We start from the raw sequence: 21,516 nt of genomic DNA, 5'->3' as shown, positions 1-21,516 counted from the left end.
GGCTGGTTCTTTTTTATAATAAACCTGCTTGTGATGGTGATAGGAAAGACTGAAACTGGCAGGGGACAGGATTGCATGGGAAGAGCATTGTTTTTCCTCTCATGTAAATAAGCTTTCTTCATAAAGTCCGTTTTAGAATTAAGTACCAGATGCTCTGTTCCTTGTCCTCACTTTGACATTAGCACAGTTTCTTAAGACCTCATGAGCCAGATCAGTCTCTGACACTGCCTTTGATTCTTCAGTGTTCACCATTACTGAAAACTGGGTTTTGGTACAACTGCACAGCTAGACAGTGAACATCTGGGGAAAGATTATATCTTAATTTGAGGTCCAAAATTATACTACTAACCACGGTGTTTATGTTATTAAATTTATTTGAGATGAATTACCATGGTTTTAAAAAATCTCCATTACCTGTCATTTTCCTTCGAAATCACCCATTCCTGTACCCTTTTGACTCACTGCTTCAGAATTCCCTGCTATACAAGAATGCCTGATGGTTTGAGGCAGCAACACAGCTGAACTGTTAGAAATAAAGTGTGCAGAGAAATAAAGACCTTGGTGAAAGTCCCATGGTTGCTTCTGTAAGCTATGGGTCCTTAACAAGTTATTTCACTCATCTAAGTCTCACTTTCATCATTTGGTAAGTGAGGCTAGCTCACTTACTTCAAAAGTTAATTGTTAACATACAGTATAGTAATCTGGAAAAATCACTTAGTGCAGAGTTAACTGAGTGCTGCTTGTTATTAACATTATTAGTATTCCTAAACGCCTGGGTATGGCTTCCCTTCTTGACTATGACAAAATTTTAAGTTTAAGATACCAACTCAATTCTGTGTAAACAGCAACAAAACAGAGTTTCTAAAATGTCCCTTTAATTCTTTCCTAATTTCTAATGTTCATGCTAGTAGTATGTGGAACCCAGAGCAATGCTGTGTTATTTGACGAGCAGTGCAGAGCCATATCTCCACACAGCCATGCTGTCTACTAACACAATGCAAAGTGGATGAAGCAATCCCAGCATATTTCAAAGGAATGAAAGAGAACTTCATAATGAATTGCTTCCCTCCACACTCAGCTGTTATAGCAGATATTATCACCCTAAATACAAGTAATCTTTCAGTGTTAAGAATGATGACATACCACATAGCAAATTTTCACTCCATTAAAGTAAAAACTGTTCAACGATGTGATCCATGGCCCATCTGTCATAGTTCAGATTGAATTATGGGAAAATACATTGTTTCCATTTGAATTAGTGCTTTTGGCTTTACAATTTACTAATGGTTTTATATGCAAAAATTATAGCTTTAGCTGTAATTTTACTTCTGATGAATGACTCAAGAGGTTCAGCAAACAGTAACAGGCCTACTTAAGTACCATTACTTATAAATTGCCAGGGAAGGCTGGAAGCCAGAATGACATCAGAAGAAAATGATGCCTACCAGTGAAGATCTACGAAAAGAAATCTGCTGAGTGACCCAAAACAGTTACACAAGGGCCCCCAAAGTCCACAGAGTGAGCTGATGAGTTCCAGCAAGTGGGCAGCTAAATTCTACTCCCACTGATGGCATCAACTGCACAGCCTTCCCATCCCCCTATAAACTAGTTAAAATACTTATAGTTTGGTTTTTAAATCTTTAGGACGAAGATATTTACTTGAGTCACAGGACACGACACAACGTTCAGAATTTGATAGATGACAATTATGTGTTAGGGACAGGTGGGGGGGAAATGACTACATGAGTCCCCAACGTCAGACTGGGACATATTCGAAACTGTGGTATGAGGTCACTCATTTTATTTTTTTAAAGATTTATTTTTTTTATTTATACAAGAGCCGGGGTACAGGCCAGATGTGCAGGAGGGTGAGAGGATTCACCAGAGCAGGGAACAGAACAGGCAGACTGATGAAATACACTGCTGAGGGGAGAAGCGGGCAAGACAGGAGACGTCTGCTTGCCATGTGGGTTGCTCCAAGGCCGGCGGGGATCAAACCGGCACGCAGAGGCTGCAGACAGCTGCACAGCTCTGCGCTCAACTGCCTGCGCCACCAGGGAGAACCCGAGGTCACTCATTTTAACAGCTGGAGCAAATAATACCTTAAAAGCTGTATTTACTGATCCTTTTTTATCCTGTATTTTTTACGTATCCTTTTAAACTATAATCATGAATAATGTTGAACATGCTAAAAGGACATTTCTATGCCTATGAAAGCTTCTAAAATATGACTCATTATTAAAAATATAAAAGATGTCAAAACCAGAATGTTTTAGATTTTATGAAGTTTTCTTTTTACATGAAAAGTCCTTTCAGGCACATCCCTCATTCATAAAACTGTATTAAAAGTTACTTCAGTTTTTTCTATCTTCATCAACTAAAGCTTATTTCTAGACTCCAAAGTTAGTATTTCAAGTATTCTTAAAGGCCATACAATTCTCAGCATACTTTCACAGAAGTTACACAATTGTAAGTGACAGTTTCAAGAGGAGACATAATTACATTTGCCCAAGGTGAAACGTTATGCTAAAAGAACTAAGAATTGTCATTTTCATAAGTAATATACTCAATCAAGAAAAAATACAATTTTAGAGGGGGCGGAGCAACATGGCGGCGAGGAGACGCTGCGAGTAAGATCTCCCATTAAAAAAAGTCAATAGGGAGGAAAAGCGGCAGGTCCCAGTGAGAACTGGGACACGGAAGATAAACGGACGACTCCAGCAAACTGCCCGAAGAAGAAAGTTGCCATAAAAGAGGACGAGAAGGGAGGGAAGCGCAGAACCCTGCTCCCCTCCCCCGCCCACAGAGGCGGCACTCTACGACCGGCAGAGAGGAGGGAAACAACAACCCAAAACGCCCAACAAGAAAAACGGATGCAGCAAGTGGGACTGTGAGTGGAAAGGAACTATTTCAGCCACCACACCCCGTGAACGGGAGCTGAGGCGAACCCTGCAGGATCCGCCGCGGAGGTGAGCTCCAGGCGCCATTAAAGAGAGCCCCGCCCCCCAGGAGGAGACCAGCACCAGCACACAGCCCCAGCCGCCCAGTAAGCTTGCGCGAAAGCGGCACTCGGATTGCAGCTGCCCAGGGCCCTGCGCCTGCGACCTAGGCTTGCGGGGAGACGGCAGAGGCCCTCCCTGAGTGAGCAGGAACAAGGTGCCCAGGCAGGGGAGCGGGATTCAAAAGGCGCCATTCCCGCGCCACTGATCTGGGCTACAGCCCGCGTCCTGGAACTGAGGGCTTTGGAACTGAGACCCGGGCGGAGGCCCTCCCTGAGTGAGCAGGAACAAGACGCCCAGGCAGGGGAGCGGGATTCAAAAGGCGCCATTCCCGCGCCACTGATCTGGGCTACAGCCCGCGTCCTGGAACTGAGGGCTTTGGAACTGAGACCCGGGTGGAGGCCCTCCATGAGTGAGCAGGAACAAGGCGCCCAGGCAGGGGAGCAGGATTCAAAAGGCGCCATTCCCGCGCCACTGATCTGGGCTACAGCCCGCGTCCTGGAACTGAGGGCTTTGGAACTGAGACCCGGGCGGAGGCCCTCCCTGAGTGAGCAGGAACAAGGCGCCCAGGCAGGGGAGCGGGATTCAAAAGGCGCCATTCCCGCGCCACTGATCTGGGCTACAGCCCGCGTCCTGGAACTGAGGGCTTTGGAACTGAGACCCGGGGCACGAAATTAGGGGCGTGGGTTCCCCACGACGGTGGGGCACAAGGCAGACACAGCACCCCAAAGCCGTTGAGGTGTACCCTACCATCCCCGCTCTGCTCCCTGTCCCACGGGGTGGAAAATCAGCTCCCCAAGGGCTCTAGGAGAGATCTCTGGTGCCACCTAGCGACTTGACCCCAGCACAGGCTACTGAAGGAGCTAGTGGCCAGCTGGGGAGTTAGCCCACACCGGGCCCCTTCCGAACAAGTAGTCTGAGCCCACAGGGAGAGCGAGCACCCACAGCCAGGGCAGACCAGGCGCGCAGAATAGTGTGCCTGAGACCAGAAGCGCAGGGAGTGTGTCCCACATCACCATTTTAGAACAGGGACATTTCTTCAGTAAAGACTACCTGCAGAAGGCTTCCTCAGGAGCCAGAGGTGAGCGGGGGAAGTTCGCCCACGCCAGACCCCCTCTGGCCTGCAGTCCAAGCCCAGAGGGGAGCAGGAACCCACCGCCGGGGCAGACCAGGCGCACAGGGGAGTGTGTCCCCACATCGGCATTTTAGAACAGGGACCTTTCTCCAGTAAAGGCTGCTTGAAACTGACAGATGACTCCTGGAAGAACCAGAGGGGAACAGAGAAGCCCACCCAAGATGCCGGCAAGTCCCAACAACACAGTGTCCCAACGCATACGGCAAATTAGAAAACAGACAGTAGGGAGGAGAAGAACCACACGCAACCTAGCAACTCTCCAGAGAAAAAGCACACCACAAAAAGAAAGCCAGCCCCCAGATTGCAACGACAATAACTTGGAAGAATTTCTGAGCCTTCCAGAAAGAGAATTTAAAATTGCCGTGATTAAAAAACTGACAGAAGTCATAAAGGAAAACAATGATAAGGGAAAAATAATCAACGATCAGAAGAATGCAATTGAGTCCCTAGAGAGGGAAAACAATGGTCAGAAGAAAGAAATTGAGTCCCTAAAGAGGGAAGTAAAAGAAATGCAGGAGATCAAAGAATTAATGGAAGAACTAAAGAATTCTGGGAAAAGCAATGAAAGCAGAATAGATGAAATGGAAGAACGAATAAGTAATCTTGAAGACACAGAAATAAAAAGAACCAAAACAGAGAAGGAAAGAGAAGTACGAAGGAAAAAGAACGAAGAAAGACTTCGGGAACTATCTGACTCCATGAGGAAAGGAAATATAAGAGTTATAGGAATACCAGAAGGAGAGGAGAGAGATGTAGGAACAGAGAAAATATTCAAAGAGATAATTGAAGAGAACTTCCCAAATGTGAAGAAGGAGCTGAAAATTGATATACAAGAAGCAAGAAGAACACCAAACTTCCACGACGAAAGGAAAAATACAGCAAGACACATAATAGTAAAGCTCCCAATAATCCAGGACAAGGAAAAAATAATGAAGCTGGCAAGAGGGAAGAAACAGATAACATTCAAAGGAAAACCAATCAGGCTGACATCAGACTTCTCCGAAGAAACACTACGGGCAAGGAGAGAGTGGAGGGACATAGTCAACAGACTCCAAGAAAACAGATGCCAACCAAGAATACTCTATCCCGCAAAGCTCTCCTTCCTCTTTGAAGAAAGAATATGGACCTTCCCAGACAAACAGAAACTCCGGAATTTCATTGCAACTAAACCCCCACTCCAAAAAATACTACAAGGAGTCCTAAAGCCAGAACCTCAGAGCAACGAATAACAATGAAAGAAGGCCAAAAAAAAAAAAAAAGTTATTAAAAGAATAAATAAATAAAATCAAAGGAAAGACAAACACAATGGCAAATACAGATGTTAACATATCAATATTAACTCTAAATGTAAATGGACTAAACTCTTCAATAAAAAGACACAGAGTTGCAGCCTGGATTAAGAAACAAAACCCAACCTTTTGCTGTATCCTTGAAACACATTTAGCTACAAAAGATAAAAATAGGCTAAAAGTTAAAGGATGGAAAACAATCCTACAAGCAAATGGACCAAAAAAGAAAGCAGGAACAGCTATACTTATATCAGATAAAACAGATTTCAAACTCAAAAAGATAAAAAGAGACCCCAATGGTCACTACATTATGATCAAGGGGACAATACTTCAAGAAGAAATAACACTCATTAACATATACTCACCAAACGAAGGAGCACCAAAATATATCAGACAACTGTTGTCCTCTCTGAAAACAGACATCAGAGAAAACACATACGTAGTGGGAGACTTCAACACACCACTATCAACAATGGATAGATCAACAAGACAAAAAATAAGTAAAGAAACCAAAGCTCTAAATAAAGACCTAGAGCAATTGGGCTTAACAGACATCTATAGAACACTAAACCCCAAAAAAACGGAGTACACATTTTTCTCAAGCGCACACGGATCATTCTCCAGGATCGATCACATACTGGGGCACAAGACAAACATCAACAGATACACCAAGATTGAAATCATATCAACCATCTTTTCTGACCATGAAGGCATCAAACTAGAAATAAACCATAAAAAGAAGGCAAGGAACTTTCCTACCTCATGGAGATTAAAAACCACACTACTGGAAGACCATTGGACTAATGAGGAGATCAAAGAAGAAATTAAAAAATTTTTTGAATTGAACGACAGGGAGGACACCAATATCCTAAATGTATGGGATGCAGCAAAAGCAGTAATAAGAGGAAAATATATAGCAATAGAAGCTCACATCAAGAAACAAGAAAGAACGCAAAGAAACAACCTAATCTCGAAGCTCAAAGATCTAGAAAAAGAACAACAAGAAAACCCCAAAACCAGTAGAAGAAAAGAAATAATAAAAACCAAAGCAGAAATAAATGAAATTGAAACTAAAAAAACAATCCAAAAGATCAATGAAACCAAGAGCTGGTTCTTTGAAAAAATCAATAAAATAGACAAACCCCTAGCCAGGCTCACAAAGGAAAAAAGGGAGAAAGCACAAATAAACAGGATCATCAATGAAAGAGGAGAAATCACAACAGACACAGCAGAAATCAAAAGAATAATCAGTAACTACTATGAACAGTTATATGGAAACAAGTTTAACAATCTAGAGGAGATGGACAAATTCCTACAACTCTACAATCACCCAAAGCTAGATAAAGAAGAAATAGAACACCTAAACAGACCAATTACAATTAGCGAAATTGAAATGGTAATCAAAAACCTCCCCAAAAACAAAAGCCCAGGACCTGATGGATTTACAAATGAATTCTACCAAACATTCAGAGACGAATTAGTGCCTATCCTTCACAAACTCTTCCAAAAAATTGAGAAGGAAGGGACAATACCAAACATGTTCTATGAAGCCAACATTACACTAATACCAAAACCGAACAAGGACAACACAAAAAAGGAAAACTACAGGCCAATCTCCCTAATGAACACTGATGCAAAAATCCTCAATAAAATTTTAGCTATCAGAATCCAACAATGTATCCATAAGATAATTCACCACGACCAAGTTGGATTCATTCCAGGGGCACAAGGATGGTTTAACATCCGAAAATCAATCAACGTTATCCAACACATCAACAAAAAGAAATATAAAAACCATATGATAATATCAATAGATGCTGAGAAAGCTTTCGACAAAGTGCAACACCCATTCATGATAAAAGCCCTTGAAGTTCTTGGGATACAAGGAACATACCTCAACATCATAAAGGCCATCTATGACAAGCCAACAGCCAGTATCATTCTCAATGGTGAAAAGCTGAAAGCAATTCCATTAAGATCTGGAACAAGACAAGGATGTCCACTCTCACCATTGCTTTTCAATATAATACTGGAAGTCCTAGCCAGGGCAATAAGACAAGAGAAAGACATCCAAGGAATCCAAATAGGAAAAGAAGAATTCAAACTATCACTATTTGCAGACGATATGATATTATACATAGAGAACCCCAAAAACTCCACAGAAAAGCTAATTCAACTCATCAATCAGTTCAGTAAAGTGGCAGGATACAAAATCAACACGCAAAAGTCAGTAGCCTTCCTATACACAAACAATAAATCTGAAGAAGAAGAAATCAAAAAGACCATCCCTTTTGTTATTGAAACAAAAAAAATCAAATATTTGGGAATAAATCTAACAAAAGAGGTAAAGGACCTATACAAAGAAAACTATAAAACACTGTTAAAAGAAATAGAAGAAGACACAAAGAAATGGAGAGACATCCCCTGCTCATGGATTGGAAGAATAAACATTATTAAAATGGCCATCCTTCCAAAAGCAATATACAGATTCAATGCTATTCCAATCAAAATTTCAATGTCATTCTTCAAAGAAATAGAACAATTATTGATGAAATTCATATGGAATCACAAAAAACCCCGAATAGCCAAAGATCTCCTGAAAAAAAAAGAAGGGAATGGAGGCATCAGACTCCCAGACTTCAAACTATACTACAAAGCCATAATCATCAAAACTGCATGGTATTGGAACAAGAACAGACATACAGACCAATGGAATCGAATAGAAAATCCAGAAATAAACCCACAGATTTATGGTCAACTAATCTTTGACAAAGGAGCAAAGACTATGCATTGGAGCAAAGAAAGTTTGTTCAATAAATGGTGCTGGGAAAACTGGGTCGCTACATGCAAAAGAATGAAGCTTGACCACCACCTCACACCATACACAAAAATCAACTCAAAATGGATTAAAGAACTAGACATAAGACCTGAAACCATAAAATATATAGAAGGAAATATAGACGAAACACTACGTGATTTGCACATCAAAGACATCTTTACAGACACATCACCCAAAGCAGTGATAGTGAAGGCAAAGATAAACAGCTGGGACTATATCAAATTAAAGAGCTTTTGCACAGCAAAAGAGACAATAACAAAAACAAAGAGAAACCCCACCAACTGGGAGAACATTTTTGCACCCAACACTAATGATAAAGGACTGATCACAAAAATCTGCAAAGAGCTGATGAGACTCAACAACAACAAAGAAAATAATCCAGTCAAAAAATGGGCAGAAGAGCTTAAAAGAAACTTCTCTGAAGAGGAAATGCAAATGGCCAACAGGCATATGAAAAAATGTTCAACATCACTTGTCATCAGGGAAATGCAAATCAAAACTACCATGAGATACCATCTTACACCAGTGAGAATGGCACATATTAAAAAAACTAGCAACAACAAATGTTGGCGAGGGTGTGGAGAAAAAGGAACTCTTCTGCACTGTTGGTGGGAGTGCAAACTGGTCCAACCACTGTGGAAAGCTGTGTGGAGATTTCTGGACCTACTAAACATAGAGCTTCCATATGACCCAGCAATTCCACTCCTAGGTATTTACCCAAAGGACACAGAAACATCAATTCCAAAGAACACCTGCACCCCTATGTTTATAGCAGCACTGTTTACAATAGCTAAGCTTTGGAAACAACCCAAATGCCCAAAAATAGATGACTGGATCAAGAAGATGTGGTACATATATACCATGGAATATTACTCAGCATTCAAAAAAGATAAACACATGCAATTTGCTGCAACATGGATGGCGCTGGAAGGGATCATGCTCAGCGAAATAAGCCAAAAAGAAAAAGAAAAATACCAGATGGTCTCACTCATAGCAGGAATCTAGAAAACTTAAATAATGGACCAGGAAAATGAATAACTATAAGAAAGTGAAAATCAAAATCAACAAAAAACTATGAACCAGAGACACTTTTAGGGGGGCGGGGGCGGGAGGGGAGGGATTGGGGTCGGAATGGGGGGCTGCAATTGTATGGGGAATATAACAATAAAATTTATAAAAATAAAAAAAAAAAAAGAAAAAAAAAAGAAAAAATACAATTTTAAAACCAATAGCGTATTCAGGTAAAGCAATTAAGACAAAATCTGTGCAGGATTAATAAAGTAAAATTTTAGTAGCACTGAAAAGTAACTGAACAAGAACAAAGTCTTAACATCAAGTAACAAATTCGATCTGTCATCAGGGAAAAGTGACAAATTCTATTTTTTGAAACAGGAAAGGATCAGTCTGTTCCCATGTCTGACCTACACAGAATCAGAGGGCATCTCCTATCACCTGGTAACTCCAGTTCCCTTTCCTCATTTTTCAGACTAGCAAGCATAATCCAATTTGTTGACTGTTGGTAAATCCCAATGAAATTAAGTACTGCCAGGTTTAGGATGCAAATTCAAATGTCCCACTATACAGCACAACACTCTTTCCTTCAAACATTATGCCAGAAATTAAAACTTGCCATTTAAGAAAATATTCCATATGTTTTATAGGCAGAAATCCAGTCCATGGCAGCTTGGTAGATAACTGATGAGTGTACACACATAGTAACTCTAAGTGCTCACATACCTGAAATTGTCTCTAACATACAAATACTTATATGCATGCAAATAATTTTGCTGATGAAAATACCAAGAAACTAATCACTGAAGTGCCAGATGACAGTTATATTTAAGTTGAATAGAAAGTTATTTTCTTATACTCTTTATAGGGTATACAATTTCTTCAACTTCGACACAGAAGACATGCCATGGGCCACCCTGTGCAGAAAACACCATTTTACACAGAGTAACAAATTTTGATTTGTTTTTAAAAAGACTTAATATCTATTTTATAAGTACTGACTTTAAAACCAGTATTACATAAAGTTGTTATGATTTTTTGTTAAGATTTATTTATTTATTTATACAAGCACTGGGTACAGTCAGAAGCACGGGAGGGTGAGAGAATTCACCAGAGCCAGATCAGGGAACAGAACAGACAGATGGACGAAATACACTGCTAAGGGGAGCAGCGGGCACTGCAGGAGAGGTCTGTGCACCATGTGGGACCCTCACCAGTGGCCGGGGATCAAACCAGCGCTGCAGAGGCTGCGGGCAGCTCTTCAGCCCAGCGCTCAAGCACTGCGCCACCAGGGGAGGCCCTAAAGTTGTTATGATTTTTCTCACTACTGTGTCAACCCCAAATTGTTTTGTTTAATTCTGCTGCAAGACAATTACAGTGATAGTTTAAAAACTATAAGCTGCATTTTAACAATGGGGCAAAGAAAGAAAATGAATTATTTAAAAGATCAAAAATAGCAAAAATGGAAAACTGTAGAACTACCTACATATAGTATACCAATTTTTATGTAAAAAAGTAAGAATAGGGGCCTCCCTGGTGGCGCAAGGGGTTAAGTGGCAACCTATGAAGCTATCTGCACATACTGCAGCATGAATTTGATCCCTGGCCAGGGAGTAACTCACAAGGCGCAGCAGACCTCTCCTGTTTCACCTGCTGCTCCCTTCAGCAGTGTATTTCAGTCAGTCTGCCTGGTCTGTTCCCCACTCTGTCTCTGGTGAATCCTCTCACCCCCCACACCTCTGGCCTGTACCCCTGTTCTTGTACGCATAAATAAAGCTTAAATATATAAAAACTGAGGGATAGGATAGTTACCTTTAAGAGAAGGAGATTTAAGAAAGAATGAAAGGTTTTGGCAGAAGCAAGAGTTCTCAAGATTTAATCAACTTGATTTTGGACAGTGTGAATATATTATTCATTTCTAGTGTTTCTTTTTTTTTTGTGGGACACTCACCGGCGGCCGGGAAACGAACCGGCGCTGCAGAGGCTGTGGGCAGCCTCTCAGCCCAGCACTCAACTGCTGCGCCACCAGGGGAGGCCCATTTCTAGTATTTTAATGTGAAAAAAAAAAAAAAAGTCAAAAAAAATTTTTGTGCAGTTAACCAAATCCATAGCTAACTGATTTAATTTTCCTGAGGACAGAAATATCCATGTATTTTAAATATACTTGCTTTAAGTGTCTACATATTTCAGAAACAATATTCTACAACTGGGATAAAGTAGCAACTTCTACACATAAGGGGAAGGGAACAAATGGAAATGCAAAGTTTTCACAGTTCTGTAAATTCTTCATATTTCTGTCACTGCTGGCTACAATTTAAAATGAAATAATAAAATGCTCTTAGGCTCAATCTTTCCCTGGGTGAATATTCTAATTGGACTATTAATGAACTATGATAAGCTGCTGACATGTTTAATGATATTAAAGATTTTTAGTAAGAAATTATTGATGCCAAATTTTAATTTAAAGTACTGTACTAACAGAAACAACAGAGCAGGAAATTTTTAGTTCTCTCGATAACATAAATGCTCAGCAACTGCAACCAGAACATTTAGGGTTCAGTGGTTCTATTTCTGTAATATTTTTCACAATATTCATTTCCAACCCTGAAGTGTCCGCAACATCTACTTTTTATCTTCCATCAAATGCTACTGAGAACCTGCATCTAATGTTAAAGAAATGACAACTGATGCTCTATTAAAAAAATTATTGGTCTGTTAAATAGTGACAAGGTCAAATGGGTCAAAAATATGAGAATCCTCAGTGCAATTAATAATGTCCTCATTCAAGGCTTAAAGATATTATAATACAAAATTTACTGTAACAGTGATATAGAATTGAGTATTGGTGAGATTGCATTAACCTGAAATTACTCACTGTCTCAAGGGCATGCTGTGGAAACTCCTTTAAAGGTGCAATTTTGTCTTTTTAATTAACTCTTATCTAGTGAAATGTCCTCTTTTGTGGAAATTAAGTAGTCTGAAAGCACAGTAGTGTCATCAGTGACCAGAATGGAGTACTCCATTTCAATGGGTTCAGTGACTATTAATGTCACTCAAATAATTGAAAGATGAAAAAAAATAAATTGTGATTGTATCCAAATCATGAATTACTACACAGTAATAGGAAAACACATATAAATACTGCAACTTAGATGAATCTACACAGAAGTATAACAAATACCAAAACACTACGTTGTTTCATTGATATAAAACATTCTAAAAATGGAATATACGGGCTCCCTATCTATTTTCTACATGTACAACTACAATTATCTCAAAATAAAAACTTTAATTTGGGGTGGGACTCTTTAATTTAAAAAGCTCACGAATATCATTTGGGTCATCTCCACTAAAAGCAGATTAGAAACCAGAGAGTATACAACAGATTCCACCAGCAGAAGAAAAGAACAAGTAGGTAACATAAAAATAACCAGTCACAGAAAATGTGTTGAGAAACAATGTAGAAAATAACATGTTATTAATGAATATCTAATGTACATTCAGATATATTTAGGAACATATTAAATTTCACACAGTGTTAATTCAAGATGGAAAGCTTACCCGATGCTTTGCCTTAATTTTCTTCCTATATTCTTCTTTGTCAAATTTGTCCTCTTCTTGAAGCCTTTCTTTTGCTTTATCTAAGTTGATACCACCAGCGCTGTCCTCTTCCTCAGGATCGTTGGAGACGGATTTCTGCATTTGTGGCCACTGCTGAACTAACTGCAGACAGAAAAAGATAAATGTTGGGCAGGAGGCAAGAAGCACCAGAAAACCATTTTTCTTTGTATAATGATTTTGAAATGGTGCACAGATTCACTTTTGGCCTCACAATCCATATTTCTTAAACTTTCTAACAAATGTTACAATTTTAGTGAACAAGCCACAGAAAAGACTGGAGTAATGCTGTCATAACCCAACAAGATCAGGACTGGAGAAGGCAGTAGCTTCAACATCTGTCTCCAACAGTGTTCCTAGTTGCTAGAGTCTGCAAACTCAGTTCCCATAAGGCACAGTCCGCCACAGACATGGCAGCTAGCGTGAGACCTCCAACCCCTGTGTTTTACTTTGCTGTTTCTCTAATTAAACATAATCTCCTTGAGGGTCGTCGTACATCTTGCCCATGTAGCCTCAGAACCCAACACAGTATCTGGCATATATTAGGTGCTCAAAATTGACGAAACACGCATTAGCTAATACTACACATGAGGACAGAAATAAGTATAAAAGATTTTCCAGGTCTGCTCAGTCTACTCATTTTTATACATAGTTTGTGGTTGGGAACAAGGCGACACAGAAGACAAGACACTTATACAGGAGTCAGGGTGTCCTGCCTTCTTCACAGTCTAATCCTGAATAAATTACTTACTCTCCAGGGTACCTGCATCCTTTCCCCAAAAATAAAAAGATGTGACTCAATAATCTTCCTGCCTAATGCTATAAAACTCTAGACAATTTAGACAAAAAGGGCTCTCTTATTTTACCTAATAACTGGTTGCCAAGAGGAGAGAAGTAGCTGCCACTGTTTTTGAAAGACCACTAATGAAGCTGCAGACAATGGAGGATGTGGGCACACACATCACAGGCATCAACACTCCTCTCACCCTTGTCTCCGCCACAGCCATTTTTCAAGATGCGATTCCTACAAAGTCTTCACTTTTGAAAATGAATGAATGGAGTCACAAACACTGCTGTATGAGCAGCTGGGGCAACAGTGAAAGGGATCAACTATGACAGTAAGCACACCATCCTGGGCTCTGACACTAAGGCCTGAGTAGCAGCATTTCTCTGTGTTCCCACAGGTTCAGTATGGCTCACTGCCGCACAGAGCTCCTATCAGCAGTAAGTGCACACTGAAACATTTTATATTAAGGATTTATACTCGTCTTGAAGCTAATTGGTATAATCTGCGCAGTTAAACTTAGTAGCACAGTAAGGAACCTCATTATGCTAACAGCACTAATCTTATTTGACAGTGAGCAACTGATGTAATACAACTCTATTACAATTCTGCCTGCTTCTGAGGTGCGGATCTCTTTTAGTAATTGCACAAAGATTCATTATTTATCAATTACATAGGCTTACACTGCAACTTCCAACAACAGCTTTGAACTGCACTCTATTTTGTTAGTTTTCATAATTTATATACCATTTTAAGCCATTTATTAGTTCAAATCTGGGCTTCAGAAGCCAAGACTCCTTCCACAAAGTACCAACCAAATCTCTGTTAACTTTAAAATTAAAAAAGAACATACTCCACTGGCTATAGACTGGTTAGGGAGCATTTGTATTGATGGTGAAATATCTGATGTGACATAATACAGTTGGTATAAGAAATGATTATTTTTATTGCTATAGCAGACGGTTGGTAAAACTATTACTGTTTTGGTATAGCAATACTCTTCTAAGTGCTAGAGACAAAGGAGTGAGTAAAGGCAGGAAATATATAAAATCTCCCTGATAGAGCTACCGTCATTTCACTGGAGTAGAAGAAATAGACAATAACCAAATAAACTGTACTACTAAGTTAGGTAATAAATGCCATGAAGAGAAGAAAGAAGACAGGGAAGGGGATGAGGTTATGGGGGGTGTGCAGGGCTGGGTGCTGCTTGAGGGCGAACAGGGACACTGAGACGCAGTATTTGGGAGACACTCCTATGATTGCTAAGTAGCCATTGCTCTTTAGGGTAAGTACTTGGCATTCTAGAGCCTTTTCCTCTTTAAAAATGGAGACAATACTATGTAAAAGAGTGATCTTTCATAAAAATCCATGAGTGATAACTTGTTCCCTACTCAATGGCTACATATTTACACAAAGACCAAGTTATGAGGAGATGAAAACCAAGTTCTTGTTCTATAGAACACACTGATGGAAACCATGGAACAAGAAAATCTTATCTGTAAGAACCAAATTTGAAAGGTTCAAAATCAACTTCGTGTTGTCATCACCAACTAGGATCTCAGCTTACTGTCAGTCAGTGAAGTTTTCTTTCTTAGCATGTACAGTGGGTGAAATGCCTACAGTAGTGGTGAAAAGAATTACCTAGAGTGCTTCAGAGAAACAATTTTTTCTTATCAATGAATGATTAAGTCAGAAGGAAAATCAAATTGTTTATGACACTTAGACTGTATCTCAGAAATGAAATATGTACAGAATCTTACCTCCCCTTCGTCAGTAAATGTTATTTTCTTGTTCACTTTAAAGTTTCTCTTCATTACTTTTTTTGCTTCCGCGACCTTGGTCACCTTTTTCTTGAGACTGGACTTAGAAGTTTCTTTCTTCTGTGTGAGAATGTACAAAAGACATTATATTATGTACATGTTTACTTTGTTACATACTAATTTTACATAAATATTACCTATATATTATAAATGTGATATTGATGACATATTGACTTATATATATAACATCTATAATAGCATCTATTAATTTAACTATAGCAATACACTTTCCAAAACTTAGTGCATTGACTGAGAAACACCAGAAATACTGTCCAGAAATGAAATTACTAGGCTTATTAACCAATGATTCCCTACCACCACCCTCAGTGCTAAAAGATCATAAGTAGAGAATAATAATAAAATTTTCTCCTATGGCTAAAACCATGCTATCCTGATAATGCTGAAGCAGAAAGTACATGATGTGAATAATGAACATGTAAAGTAATATAGCCATCTTGCAGCTGAAAAATATAGCACATTTTTAAGTATAAGTCTTTAATAGTTAACATGGATTCGAATTCAAGCTTTATCATGATAAACTATATATAATGACAATTTATTCAAGCTGTGCTTCAATTGTTAAATGAAGATAATATCTACCTCACAGGGGTGTTGGGAGGTTTTAATAATAAATGTAAAATGCACATAATGTAAGTGTTCCAAAAAATCTATAAAAACACTACACATATCAATGTCATGTTACCTAAAGAGATTATGTCAACTGCACAGAAGCTTACTTTGCAAAATCCCAGACTTTGAGCATCCTGGTTGATATTTAACCCCATTCCACTCTATTCCACAAGGAGACACACAAGAAAAGCCAGAAAGGAGGGACTGATTAGGAAAGAGAAACTATTAAAAGTTTCAGGAAGATGTACATTAGTCACAACTGTTCTAGTAAGCATGTATAAAAAAGAATGATCCTTGACAAAGTCAATATTTTTTACAATGATGAATACATAAGTGCTTAAGAACAACACTAAAATAGATATGAATATATGTGCAGATAATGATTAAGGTTATCAAGCAAGTTAGCAAGTGCACCTGCAATAGTGTGAATTAGCTACCATGAGGCTGTTTTGATACTGATGGTTCTGCTAAGTGGGAATTACCAACAATCCTGCTGTTGAACTTCAGGTTCTCAGCACATAAAAGGTATAGCATCATACTTAAGAAGCTACCAGGAATTTCAATGTGTAAAATACTTAAGAAAGGATTAATCTCCTGTGAGTTTACTAACTTCCACTGCATCAGGCAGAGTCATCAATATGCTGTAATCAGTATACAAATACTGCACAAGATGTCTATGAAGAGAGGTAGATTTCTTTAGATTTCTGCTTCCCCTGAGACCCCCATCTCCTGCACCCTCTAAGGGGTCTGTGACGACATGAATGTCCCCATCTGGCATAACTCCAAAGTGCTGTGCCCGTCTCTCATAAGACTCCACCTCCTTCCAGGACCTCCTTCTCCTCCACCACCACCATCACCACCACTGTGTATGGAAGAAACATTACTACTGTTCTCCCTGGGTTAACATTACAATCCTTGTTTCCTTATCTTCCAAGAATAGTTAAGTAACTAAGCTGTGTCCTGGTAAAAATCCTCAATTGAGAGGGTTGCAGGCTAAGGGCAACCTAAATCCAAGTAAACTTACATAAGACACCTTGTGAGCAAGGGCATGCACAAGATCATCACTTTCTTACAGCATTACTCCTCTATCTCCTGTTCCCAAAAGCACTTATCAGAACACAACCACTAAGGTTGGCCAGATTCTAAGTCTTCTTAGTTTGATGCCCAGTTCATCTATTAAGGAGGCTGTGTTGGCTGATATTCTATTATGAGATCTCCTCTAATGATAAAACTGTGGTCCAACAGGATAAAGGAGATGATGTAAACAGAACAAGTCAAAAGAGTAATAATCACTTAAATAGAAAACACACTGGGAAGCAACAGGGAGCAAACTTTCTAGGGGTGATGGTAATGTTCTAGATCTTGACTAACTTGCACAGGCTTACACATTTGACAAAACTCATTGAATGTTATACTTAAGATTTGGGCATTTCATTCTATATGAATTTCTACCTCAAAAGGGAGTCCTATAAACAAATACTGAACTCTAATTAATGCCATTAATTTCTTTGCTTCAGCCATGCCAGCTGTAGTAAATGGGGAAATGTGTAATGATGTTGGTAAATGACCTTGAAAAGCATTAAATAAAACAAGACGGAGAGGCGCAAAGTTATGTGATAAAGGAAATACAGTATGGTAAAAGGTTAACTGTGGAATGTGAGTAGTGAGTATTTCTGTCCAGGAGGATCCTTTTCTCAAATTTTCTTTATGATTGTATGTTTTCACAATCAAATATGAAGCCCAGTTGCAGGAAGAGGAGAAAAAGTCATAGAGAAAAACAAGAAAAAAAGATTAGATTAAAGGTCAGTTAGAAGAACAATGCTGCTAGGGCAGAGCCTTTTGAAGTGAGGAGGGTACACTGGAAGAACTTCAGGAAATCCATGAAAGCACTGAAATCATGTGACAAATCTTGAGGGTATTTACATCTTTGTATTTTTAAGGTTTTTACTGGTTAAAAGGCATTTATGACACACATGCCCTCACAAATAATAATGGATGAATTTCTGGTTTGTCTTAGGGAAGCCAGTGAAAGAAGGAACAGGAAATACACCATGGGTAAGAAGAATCATGTTTGTCATCTTTTCTTACTATGCTCTGAATGTTTACAACATATAAGGCATCCCAGTACCCACTTGGGGACACTGTAGTGAAAGAGATAGGGAACTACCACCCCTTCCCTCCCCACCCTGGCCCTCCTGGGCCTAACTCTATCCCCTGAGGGGGGAAAAAAAAAACATTAAGCAACTAGTGGAAAATAGCATTATTTAATCATAAATACAGCAAGTGCTCAGAAAAAAAATGAATGAATGACTATGTAATAGGGTGCCCGCCCTCACTAGTGTAAAGTGAAGAGGGCAGGTCAAGGGAAACTTCATTGAGAGAGAAAAGTCTGAAGTGATCAGTACACCCCACTAATGTCCTACGAGGGCACACAAATATTCCCTGTTCACTGGTGGTGTGTTTCACCCATAACTTACAGGAATAATAGATTAATGATATTCTGGTGGTTATCCATTTTAGCAGGTCATCCATACATTCAGTTAAAAAGTTGCTTTTCATGCCTTCTTCAGTGACTTCCTAAGAGGTAAGCAGTATTCCTAGCTGCTTCTGTTCCCTCTCCGCAGATATCACCCACATTCAAGTGGACATATAAAGAATATCTGTTAATTAAAAGAGCTACCTGCGATGAACAGCCTTGAATACACAGCGTCCTTTCCTAGAACACTCATTTATGCGCCTACAATACATTTCTAAACATTACAGCTCTAGGCCAGAATAGTGTATTTTCATTTCCAAAGACATTTTCAAATACACTTCCAAAGAATTTATACAAATGTATAGTCCCACCAAAAAATGTGAGAGCAAAGAGTCCCCATTTCTCATCAAAGTATACTATTAGTTTATATATTTGCTAGCCAAATAGGTGAAAAAATAATATACTGGGGAGTCTTAATTTGCATTTGTATTATAAAGCATTACAGAACTTCTTTGCAAAGGTTTACTTCTGTGCACTGTACATGTTCTTTCCCATTGTTTAATGAATTCCTGGCATTTTTATTAGTTAATTTGAAGAATCTCGTCATTTGTTAAAGATGCTTCAATATTTTACCCCCACTTTGTTTATGTTTAGACAAATGTCATGTAGAGTAATATTTTGTTGTTTTGCTTTGCTTTGGGATTTCTACCAAGCAGACAATTTTAATGGACTCAATTTTTTATCTTTTTAAATAATGAAGCTTTGCTGGGTTTGGGCCATACTTAAAAATACTTTTCCAGGACACAGTGCACCATCAGAGGCCTCGCAAAGCCCAAAGATGCTGCCATGGCTTCCAGTGGGGCTGACACAAATGCTGCTTGTGAGCAAAGGAAGCACCCAAAATTCTGGACCGTGTGGGAGAGGGGCTCTTCAAGTATAGGAATGACTTCTGAAAGAACCTGATTCTCAATCTGGTACTTTTTTGCTGTGGGGGTTTGACTGGTCTGGAATTTGAGTGGCATTGGCCTAGTGGAACCTCAGTCTGGGCTGCAGTCAAATAGCCACATGGCTCTCCTGTGCTATATTCAAGCCTTTCAAAAATTAGTGACCATGACAAGCCCGCTTGGTGGCAAGTGAAGTCTGAGTCAGACGAGTACAGTCCCTGCCCTGCCCAATTTCCTCTCCTTTGCTGAGTGGGCCTGAAACTCCACTCTTTAGGCAGAGTCATGCTTCAGCTACTGTTGCCCTGTGTGCTGCAAAGTTCTGAGCTGTGTTCCTAAGTTTCTTTAGGGGGCACTCTTTTTTCTTGTTCAGAGGAATACTCCTAATGTTACTTAACAGATACTTGAAATAAAGATTGCGTGTACATATACACATACTCTAATATTCTTCCAACTGTAAGACTTTTAAAAAATATACTTGACTTCATAAAATATGGATTTTACTTAGAAATTCTGACATTGGCTCTTGAACAAGGGGATGAACTCTTCAAATTTCTATAAAGTAACAAAAAAAAAAGTACACCTATTGCTAGGAAAGGGTTCTATTTTGACTATTAAACTATTGGTTCAAAAGGAAAGCAGTAGCCAGGAGGTATCATGAAGGATTTGCTGACAAGATGTAAAACATCAAAATGCAATTTTCATTTCTATTTGCACTTCTTCCACAATATGTGTGCTAGACTTTAAAATGAAATGCTAAAAGGAAAATAGCATAAAGAATCAAGTCATTCTCAAGAGTCCTGTAACAGCTGTAAGAGGTTGCTACAAATAACCTGGGAGATACAAGAACCATATTGTTCACAAAAACAATAAAGATTCCTTATCAGAAGGATGTATGAGTTAACACTGGTTACAGGAACATTCAAAACATAATCAACAGAAAAAGAAAACAACTATCCTCAACAGAAATACTAGATATCCTAGAGGGTAACACAAAAATATTATAAAAAATTGAAAAATAAAACCATAGGGAGATGAAAGTTAGAAGTAAGCCTACTCCAAGAATTGAATTTTTTTTTTGTTTCCTTAAAGTTGCTCCAAGTGTCAATGAATAATTGATAGTTTATAAGAGAAACTGTATTTATAAATGAAGGAAACCAACAAAATAAATAACTATCAGCCCTGCTGGACATTTTACAGACTAAACCCTCAGGTTAAAGACAAGGGCATTTACAGCATTTATAAATATTGTTGCCCTAATGTCCAAATGTATTTAACTTTAGATATTTTCATTGCTGTAATAATCATTATCTTACAAGAACTTGCTTATAATTTAAAGAAAAAAATCTTCCTATGCAAGCTTACTATGCCTTAGTCATTCTAAATTTACCAAAGTATAATAATTCACATATTATAATTTTATATAGTATACATTAAGGAATCACTAGTTGATTTGTAAAGTGTTCTATAAAATCTTTACTTAAGAAATAAACTTCCCTGATGACAGAGTACCTTCTCATGAACCTATTCATTGTTTTCATGTCTTTGGGGAAAAAAGTCTATAGATCTTTGGCCTATTTTTTCATCAAATAATCTGTCAGTATGTTTGCTTTGTTTCTGTATAAATTCCTTATTTCAGATATTAAGTTTATAATTAATATTATCTGATAATTATTATCAGACATACGGGTTTTCAATGATTTTCTTCCATTTGTCCATTTTTAATTTATTTCCTTTGCTGTAAGAACCTATTTCGTTTGATGTAATCTCCCTGTTATCTCAGCTTTGGCTGCCTGTGCTTCTGGCAGCTCATCCCAAAGATCACTGCATTGTACACTTCAAGTATATCCAGTTATATCTGTCAATAAAATTAGACATACACAATTATATTCCTCAATAAAACTGGAGTGGGGGAGAAAGAGAAAAGAAAACTTACTATCACCAATAAGCAGGAATGGTTTGTTTGTGAAGTCT

At 38.8% G+C, this 21,516-nt stretch overlaps 1 protein-coding gene across 1 annotated transcript in view; it reads right to left on the bottom strand.

Moving 5' to 3' along the window:
* Nucleotides 1-21,516, bottom strand: part of DDX10 (DEAD-box helicase 10) — a gene marked incomplete at its 5' end in the record, with an annotated part of 219,133 nt that overhangs the window by 85,246 nt on the left and 112,371 nt on the right. Inside the window, 2 exons of the mRNA XM_084251435.1 lie at nt 12,835-12,996; nt 15,436-15,555. Of these exons, the coding sequence (XP_084107561.1) occupies nt 12,835-12,996; nt 15,436-15,555 (282 nt within the window). The remainder of the gene's footprint in view (nt 1-12,834; nt 12,997-15,435; nt 15,556-21,516) is intronic.

This window comes from Talpa europaea, assembly GCF_964194135.1.
Source record: "Talpa europaea genome assembly, chromosome: 12".
Classification (NCBI taxonomy): Eukaryota; Metazoa; Chordata; class Mammalia; order Eulipotyphla; family Talpidae; genus Talpa; species Talpa europaea.
The sequence above is the reverse complement of the archived record's forward strand: the minus strand, read 5'-3'. Positions and strand labels throughout refer to the sequence as shown.